Source organism: Mus caroli, unplaced genomic scaffold, assembly GCF_978045245.1.
Source record: "Mus caroli unplaced genomic scaffold, Mus_caroli_1 scaffold_2, whole genome shotgun sequence".
Classification (NCBI taxonomy): domain Eukaryota; kingdom Metazoa; phylum Chordata; class Mammalia; order Rodentia; family Muridae; genus Mus; species Mus caroli.
This window is the reverse complement of record NW_028227257.1, coordinates 118,183,307-118,193,032: the sequence shown is the minus strand read 5'-3', so window position 1 is coordinate 118,193,032 and position 9,726 is coordinate 118,183,307. Positions and strand designations below refer to the sequence as shown.

General features: G+C 39.2%; 1 protein-coding gene across 2 annotated transcripts in view; it reads right to left on the bottom strand.

Moving 5' to 3' along the window:
- Window positions 1-2,352: 2,352 nt before the first annotated feature.
- Fap (fibroblast activation protein alpha) overlaps window positions 2,353-9,726 on the bottom strand; it is a 74,454-nt gene continuing 67,080 nt past the window's right edge. Inside the window, exons 22-26 of one of the 2 annotated variants that reach the window (XM_085830730.1) lie at window positions 6,260-6,359; window positions 5,019-5,083; window positions 4,445-4,517; window positions 4,080-4,153; window positions 2,353-2,675 (exon numbers count right to left, since the gene is read on the bottom strand). In XM_085830730.1, coding sequence (XP_085686856.1) covers window positions 2,571-2,675; window positions 4,080-4,153; window positions 4,445-4,517; window positions 5,019-5,083; window positions 6,260-6,359 — 417 coding nt within the window. In that variant the 3' untranslated portion in view covers window positions 2,353-2,570. The remainder of the gene's footprint in view (window positions 2,676-4,079; window positions 4,154-4,444; window positions 4,518-5,018; window positions 5,084-6,259; window positions 6,360-9,726) is intronic. The other variant, XM_085830731.1, reaches the window with a different exon arrangement.

Sequence of the window (9,726 nt, the reverse complement as noted above, 5' to 3'; positions counted from 1 at the left end):
TCCTCAACCCTCTAAGAAATATAGATTATCATTTAAAACTTTGAAAGTTTTCTAAGTATTCCTGTGGCCACTACCACAGAGTAATCTCTTGGTTGGGATAGGTATATACTTTGCATATGCAGTTTGTAACGTTAGGAGTTCCCTCTCCAAATACATCCAAGACTAAAATGTAGAAAAAAATAGAAATATTAGTGTGCCAGTTTTTTTAAAGGAAAAGAGATACAGTGTTCTAGAGGCATCCATTTAATTTGGTGTTTTCAACCTAAAACAGCCCCCCTTTGCTCTTTACTGCCATTCTGTTCTTCCAAGCCCAAAGAGGAATCTAGTAGAGCAGAACAAAATGTAAACACTAACGAATTTCTAGTCAAATCGCTGCCTTTCCCTCCTTAGCGTATTGCAATGTCTGGTACACAGCCAGATTCAACACATGTCTGTTGAATGAACCTGTTAATGAATGAACAGACATAGTGAAGCCCTGAGGAGGACCTAGATGTTTCTACACAGAAGCTCAGGCTTGGATCCATAAAGGGCAATGTAGAAAACCTCAATCGCTCATGAGTATAGAGGTGCGCACCTCATAAGCCACTTGTAAAGCTTTCTCTGTTAGTATATTGGAGGACTCGGGCCATGGCGATCACTCTAGGATATGGCTATTCACTACTGCTTTCTGTGGTGATGGAACTAGCCTATGTCACCTATTACTCCACAGTGCTGATACGGTGAAAGTGCTATATTTTAATTGCACTTAATTTGTATTCCTTTAAGACAGCCACAAATGGTTACAAGTGGCTACAGTAGGCTTCCACAGTGTGTAGAGATGTGGAGGAATATGGCATATTGGAAGAAATTCAGATTTATGGAGGCTGGTGACTGGAGAAAGGCTTGGTAAACCTTCATGGGAAGGGTTGTCCAAGGCTCCATGTGTCAGGGAGTTGAGTGTAAAGATTTATTGGTACATTGGGAGCATCCCTGGAAATTTCAAAGTAGGGAAACAGCCTGAATAGATTTGTCTTTCGGTAGTTCTGTGAGGCCAGAAGCAAAGGTCTGAAACTCAAAGTCACTTTCTGTCTATTAATATAGAAATGGCTTTGCAAAGCCCACCAATGTGTCTGCTGATATAACACGATGCTGATAGTCATCTTGTTTGCAAGTCTTGGGTAGAGTGGCTCTAGGAAATACCTATGGTTATTGTCTCCTCCCAAGCAGGCAAACTCTGAGGGCTCTTCTGGTCTTACGTCAGATGCTGTGCTGTGGAGAATTGAAAGTAAGGGAGCATAATTCTCTGTGGCTCGTGACATCAGTCACTTAGTGCAGGGAGAGATGGATGGCCTTTTGGATCTGTAAAGGTCCTTCCATATTCCTTCCCCACTACTCAGCACCTCGGTTACTGTCAGAGGCAGGGCTATGTGGCCAGTGAGAATCATGTCTTAAAACAGGGCAGTAGAAAGGATTTGGAGTTGAGAAGTGTCTGGAAAAAACAAACAAACAAACAAACTAAAAGATACTGTAATCTATGGACCTTATAACCATCTATCTATCCCTTGCTCCGATTGGTTCTTCCAGATATAGAAATGAAAGGAGGCTTTCAGACATGGTATCTTGTAAGCAGAAAGGAAGAATTAAGTTTGGGATAAGGAGAGAGAACACAGGGAAAGTCCAGAGCTGAGAAACATACCTTCTAGATTTCTAGACATTGTCTTGGTGGATGCTTCCAAATTCACTCCTGTGTATCTTCTGGTGTCCTGGTGTGGCTTTAAAAAATTTTCTGTGGAAATCACAGAGTTGGCAAACTGCCCAAAATTTCTAATTGATGCTGGGCATTATAACTTTCTATTCTTTAAAATGAGCTTTAGAATGTAAAACTCCAGGGAGACCTTACAGATGCAAAACTTCCTCCTTCAGAGTTTTAATTTTGTTAGTTTAACTTAGTAATTTAGGAATCTGAGGCCGAGTTAATTACTAATTACTACAGAGATTCAAAGTAATCTCTTCCAGATTTAATATATTTCTTAAACGGAACCCGAATTGAAAAGTTTGGCTTTATCCTCACCCAACACATCTGAAAATGCTGGAGAAATCTTTGGAAGTAAAGTTAAAGAAACATTTCTTGGAGGTAGAGCAGAAAGTGCAGACATCTCAGACTCGATTCATTGCGTGATCTGAACTGTGCCTTTCGTCTCAGGATTTGAGGTTCTCACTACAGAAACCCAAAACCTCATCCAGCTTCTCCTCCTCTGTGACCATGTGTCAGGCATGTCTTTTTCCTATTAGGAGCAATTTTCCCAATAGGACATGTAGTGTGGAATTAGTGCACACAAACATCACGCTATAACCTGAGCATCTGACTTTATTTCCGCTACCCGGCAATGAACAGGTAATAAAACATTGTGTCCAAAGCAAGATGTGTGGCTCCCCTTTTCTCTTCTTTCACAGAGCATAGGAAAATGTAAACAATACCGAGCCTAACCTTCTGAGCCCTCCTAAAGTTTTAGCGGTTTTTACAATATTCATGGTCCAAGTCGTCAATGTGAAGCCTTCAGACTGTCCTACACGCTAGTACTTGCATTGGTTCAGTCTGATAAAGAAAAGCATTGCTTGAGGAAGTGCGTCATGTGGGTATATAAGTGATTCTGGGAGCGCCCAGATGATATACCATGGTTCTGGTCAGAGTACCACTGCAATAAGAAGGGGGAAAACAAAACATGTTTTATTCCTAGAGCCCAAAAACCCACCTAGCGTTGGCTCTGAAATTCTTGTGCTCTGAAATCTAGGTAAGCTTCCTAATATTTTTGGAAGATTGTTTTAAGAACCCTTGAATAAAATTGTTTACATGTGAACATTTGGAGTAGGAAGATGTAGAGTCCTTATTAATACCCAGTACTCTTTTATATTCCTTAACTGTAGGTTTAGATTCTAAAGGATGGGCTGGTCAAATGGCCAGGAGCCTAGGGTTAGAATCAAGAGTCTTAGGTCCTAGACAGAACTGGTGCATTAAGTCTGTTACTTTGCTTCTTGGCCACTTGCGTTTTTCATTTGAAAAGTAAAAGCATTGCATTTAATTTTCCCTAGGACCATGGTAGCTCAAAAATTCCATGAGGTGTTTGGCCTGTAAATCTAATTCTCCTCTGTTTCAGAAAAAAAAAATCATGTAGTAAATCACATATAATCATAAATACATTTGATAGGACTTTAAAACATTGTTGTAAAGGAAAAAAGAGAGGGGATAATATAATTTTAAACTTTATATTTGGAGAGATTCCAGTAAGATTATTGTCTTCGTTGCATAAGTGTGGCAAGGGTCGTGATGTAATGCTATAAATTTACTTAGCTGAGTTTCTTTTAGGAAGTCAGAATAAACAGAGGCCATAAAACAGATCTCATCTCACTTCTCTAACCTGCATTTAAAAAATCTGAACCTCTAAAAAATGAGATACTCCCATCCTGGAGTCCTCTCCTATACAAGCAATTGAGGGAAGAAAATATATTTGCTGAAGGGAGAAGAACATGGCTACCAATGGCTGCCCCCACTGTTGGTCTAACTGCCTCCTCTAATCTCACTTCACATTCTTTTTGCTACCTGGAGTGCAGGTGCCAGACACTGAGCATACACAGAGGAACCTTTCTCTGACTCTGAGTGGACCTGCAGGAGCTCAGGCGGTCACTGAGATTCCAGGGACAGTCTGCAGTTGTTTCTTCCTGAATCGACAGAACCTGTTAACTGCTCTGAGACTCCTAGGTTCTGTAGGAACTCTAAACATATGCCTACACATATTCACCTAGTCCTGCAGAACCATTAGATATTTGGGTTGTTTAATCCTGTAAATTATCATATTCTATACAAAGTCCATAGGTGGTGGTATGACTTACCTTTGGCCCTTCATGGGCTTGAGAAAAAGTCCAAGATTCATTTACTAATACTCTGCTCTTTCTATTCTCCAGTTATGCTTTCAGGTATATACACACACACACACACACACACACACACACACACACACACACACACACACACACAAGAACCCTCTCTTTTAGCTTGGTGGTAGTCAAAGGCCATGAACTAGGGTAAAACAAGGATCATGTACCATCGCCTGGAAATCCACTTGTGCATTAACCAAAGCTTTAGCAATCTGTGCTGAGTTCTGAAAGTGCACATTATCTGCAACAAAGAGAGAGCAAGAGAGAGAGAGAAAGAGAGAAAGAGAGAGTTAAAGTGCTGCTAAATACCAGGAAGCCTAGAGTGACAATGCACTGCCTGGAAATGAACACCAGCAATTATCTAGTCATGCATTTGACATTGTCAGCAGCGAGTGATCACGCTCAAATATGGAAATGTCCCTGACTCTTAGGTACTGACCCTGAGTACAGGCAAAGGAGGATGCTTAATGTCCTTAAACACAGTGATGCTGGCTCAGGATTTTTATGTGTAAGAGTCTTGCTTAAACCTCACCATCTGCTGTTCCGTGGATGAGAAGATAGTCTACATTTCTGAAATATTCTGCTCTTGCCATCACAGTTGAATTCTGGAAACGAAGAAAAATTAACATTTTAGTTGCTGCAAAGTTCTAATAGAAAACTAGCTAAATCATTGTGCAATGGACTTCGCACCGATACTGAAATTATGTATTGCTTTGGTTGATAAATATTTAAGAGTCAGAGCAACACATTTTCATCATCATTTGCATGACTTCCATCTGATTCTTAGTTTGAAAAACTGAAAGTTTATGTGTCATATGTTACATATGAGTGAGACCTTAGGCATAAATGATCCCCGCTCAAGCTGTGGAGGCGTTGGGGGTGGGGAGCAGAGATGAGAAAAGGGAGGTTAGGGAGAGGAGATTGGAGAGAGAATAGAATCCTCAAAGAGTAAAATTTCTTTCTAGTGATGCTTTTGCAGTTAACAAAAGATCATAATTTTTGCCTGGGGATCCAGAACTGAATTTGCAAACTCTGAATCACTGTTTTAAAATTACTTAACACGTTTGAAATAAATTAGTGACCTAGATACAATGGGAAATGCTTACTTTATAGTGTTCAAGATTGTCGTCCTTTGTTGGGAGGCCCATGAATCTCTCCGAGTAGATAGATGCTGTAAAAATACACAGGAACATGCTATTTCCATTTTATACATGCCATTTCTCGATCTTACATAACTCCTACAATAGTAAGTGTGCCCCAGTTCTCCCGTGGGAAGACTCTGAGGTACACTCCTGCTTTACTTGGTGTCATGGTACATCTCAATGAAGATGTCATTTCTGCAGCTCACCTCAGTGAGGTTCCAGAAACAATGCAGAGACTTTATGGAAACACAAGTGGCTAAGTGATTCTTTTTCACAGGCTGCTTTTAAGCTCTTTTCAGTTGCTCTCCTTGGAGGAATGTGGAGATAGGAACGGCCTCATTATATTTGAAAATAAACTGCAAAATCCACCTCCTCTGGTCTCTTCACTAGTGTCTTGTTTCATCTTGGATGAAAATGTGTCTCCCAGACTTACTTGCCTCAACACCATGGACACAAATTCAAACACACAGTCATATACCTTTCTGAATAAAGATTCTCTGTAAGGCATGAATGTCTCATTTTTACTCCAGTGTGGAAAAGAGAAAATAGCAAAAGCTATATTTTTTGCACAATTATTAGAATTACTTTTGAATAAGCAGTTTACATTGGGGTTAATAAAGAAAACAGGCACTCACGGGAATAGTTATCTCCCAATTTATATATAATCTCTCTGTCTCTGTCTCTGTCTCTGTCTCTCTGTCTCTCTGTCTCTCTGTCTCTCTCTCTGTCTCTCTCTCTGTCTCTCTCTGTCTCTCTCTCTCTCTCTCTCTCTCTCTCTCTCTATATATATATATATATATATATATATATATATATGTGTGTGTGTGTGTGTGTGTATGTATATAATATTCATTCCTTGGCCCTTGACTTTGCAAAAGATATGCTTAAAAGTAATCATTTGCTGGAGTTATGTGCCTTCAAAAACAGTTAGCTCTGATGTTAAAGATTTTTTTTTCCACAAGAGATCAAGGTTTGTGGGAGAAAATAAATATATAGGATCTGTGAAGAGTTCTTTCTCTTTTTAACCACTGTAAGTTAAAGCATGATAGTAATGAGTTATATGAACAACCTCTTTTATAGATTATATTTTCCCCAGTGATGCTGAGGTGAACCTTACTGCATAGTTTGCTTTTCTAGCAACCTCAGAAATAGAATAATTATGTGTTAAATGTTTTCACGGCAGCGTTTATGAAATGTTTCCATACCATAATATTCCCAGCTGGAGACTGGAGCCACTGCTATGCCACATTTGAAAAGACCAGTTCCAGATGCAAGGGCCAGGGATGAAACATAACCTCCGTAGGACTGTAAAGACATTGTAATTGGTCAGCCCCAGACACAAGCTCAAAAGCATCTCTGTGTTTTTAAAGTCTACACATAATAAGAATGGGGGGGGTGGTTGAGTCACTCTGAGGAGTAGGTTAAATGCCTACCAGGTACATCAGCAGCAAACTACAATTGTAAATTTATCTCTGATAAGTCAAATAACAATTAATGGCTGGATAAAAGCAAAGTCCCTGAAAACAGGGTAGGCAATGTTTAAGAGATAAACGTAATTACAAAGTTTCTATAAAACTTGAAAACTCTTTCTCTCTCTTTCTTTCTTTCTCTTTCCTTTCTTTCTTTCTTTCTTTCTTTCTTTCTTTCTTTCTTTCTTTCTTTCTTTCTTTCTTTCTTTCTTTCTTTCTTTCTTTCTTTCTTTCTTTCTTAGAGCTTTCTAACTAGGTCTTTGTTAAACAAGAAACCAAACCAACCAACCAACCAACCAACCAACCAACCAACCAACCAACCAACTAACCAACCAACCAGGATTCTACTTGAAAGAGATGCACAGAAAAAGGGAATTGTTTCCAAACTGTAAGATGCTTTCTAGCACTCAGGGCAGTTCCGTGAGGTGGACACTGAAGCTACAGCTTTCTCCATTTTATGAGTCTGACATGGCTGCAGTTGTTTGCTATATAGGTTATGGGCAGTTTTGGGGAGTCTTGTCACAGCAGCCCAAACGAAGGAAAGTTGTTGGTATCTTTAAAGAGGGGTAGGGGCAGTGCAAGGAAGAGGAAGGCAGAGAAGGAGAAGAGCAGAAAGGTGCAAGCATGTCCACTGTTAAAACTCATGAAGTATGAGGAGTGGAAGGAATTCTGTTGTGTTTTTCCTTGAGTGAAGAATCCTCTAAGTACTTTATGGTTTTATTTTTCCATCTCTGGGGAATTTTATTGAGGGCCCTTGGCTGCAAACCCACAGAATAAAATAGGCTGCTCCAATTATACTGTGGCCTCTTTTTCTTATATTTGGAGGAGAACTAAACTAGGTTTTAATAGGGAAAAATAGATTTTTTAAAAGCAGAAGGAACATTTGGGTTTCGAAAATCATTTTGGTAAGTGAAATTGTCTACATGATTTCAAATTTCACTTATGAAAATAATTTGTTTTAATTAGTAGGACAGCAAGAACTGTTCCTGGATGGCAAGGTTTCCCTTCCTCTTTAATTTCATTTTCAAATGAGAGCAGAGTGAACCTAAGACTTCCGTTGTTCATGATTTTACAGGAAAAGGAGCATTTACTAAAATAATAACATTTGGTATGCCCTCTGGTCTCCATGTTTCCAAGAAGAGAATACATGATAGGACATTGTGATTGCTAGTACATATTAAGATCTCCTCAAACATCTGTGTTCAAAACCTTACACATTATTAATATATACCAACCCAGGGATTAGGTTACAGCACTGGGTTCAAATATACACATATATATATTTTTCTGTTTTGAGATTGGATGCAAATATTGTCTAGAAATTGGTAATAGCAAAATCATACTGCATCCATGGCACAGCACGAGGTTCAACTTTAAATCCCCAGGCATCCTGGAAAAGCAATTCCTATTGTAGAAATGAAGAGGGCTAGAAAAGAACCCACATTGACTTTTTCTGCTCTCTCATGAGTGGGGATCCTTGGTGGAGTGGGAGGCTGCTGTAAGAAATGTGCCCACAGAGCAGATTGGCCAAGAGAATTCTAGAATGGTGTCCTCTGCACTTAGATGCCTTGCCATTTTGTTGAAATGAAGGATGCCTTTAAAATCATTCCTGGAAGGGCACAGAATTTTAAAACAGGGGTATGGACGCTCTTATTTAAGCTATCATACACTTTGGGACATTTTACCTACCAACAATAACAATAACTAGCTAACACTTTTTCTGGCTGAGGACTGGTATCCACACCATGTGTCTTGTCCATCCAGCCCCCAGCCCCTACCCCCTGCTATGCATTTTTTTCTCTTTGGTCTCTTTTGTCTTCTTTTGTTTCTTTTGTCCTCTTTTGTCTCCCACTTGTTCTCTGAACTGTGGAAATGTGATCTGGCCTCAGGACATTTGCAAAAGCAATGACTTTCCACCTGGATAACTCTTCCCCATGAAAGCAGCTGGCCTCACACCTCACGTCTGTTCTTCAGGTCTTAACTCACTTCCAGACAGCCTCTCTAGCTTTCTAGTTTCGAACCATTCACTTACACCTAGCTCTTAGCTTCCCTTCTATCTTGTTTTATTTTGCATTTTTGAATATCCCTTCCCATCTCTCAACATTTTGTATTGTACTTATTTATCTTTCTCTCCCACTATTCTCCAACTTCGCAAGTAGAGAGTTTTGTTTGTTTTGCATATGGATCTATTCCCAACACTGAAAATATGGCCTGGTATGCAGGAGGGATAAAAATACATATTTACTGAATACATAATTCCACTGTTATCTCCCGTAATTCCCACAGTGACCAGGGAAAGAAATTGTTGATGAATTTTTATAAAGGAAAAGCTGAAGCTCACACAGTAGCTGCAGAATCAATAAAAACCTGAGGTAGGGCTCAAACCCAGAAGGGCTGCCTTAGCAACCCATGACATTTCCTGTTTCCCCACACCAGGGCAACTTCTTTTGGCAGAAATATAGTTTAACATGGTCCCTCATTAGAAGTGTATTCTTTCTACATTTACATTGTTCTCACATAGCAATTCAAATCGCTTATAATTAGTCACTGCAAGAGAAAGGAACTAAGATTAAATAATGAACTGCTGCTTATTCAACACCACCTGGCTAGGTCTTCACTAACAAAGCGAAGGCTGCAAGTGTAGTTTCTTTTTCTAATAGTTTACACAAACCTCTCCCTGTTCCTGAACAGTAAGAATAATTGCTTTAATTTTTCATTGCATTCAAGATTTTAACACATGTTATAGGCTTTCTTGAGCAGTGTTGAGCATTAAAACCTCTTCCTGGCCTTCTGTCCCACATACCAATAGCCTTTCTCTTGAGTAAAATCCTAAAATGTATCGAAGTATTGGCAAATGGCCCAAAGGCAAACCCATACCCATTAGAAAACATTAGAATGAACAGGCATATTTTAAACACCATGATGGAGACATAACATATTTTGCAACTGATTAAAATGAGGGCTATAAATCTTTGGTTATCTCACCCACATAATAAAAAGTGGTGCCAAAAATGCTCCTTCCTTCTTTAAAAAAAAAAATCTGTATCTGGAAAGAAAATGTAGGATTTGAAGCTTACTGAAAAACCAATTTTAAACAGTATTTGTGGGGTTAGACATGACCTACTTAATAGGCTACAGAAATGCTTAATACTACACAGGAAAAGATAACTTCTTTTCTGATATGAAATATTAGCATCTGCGAA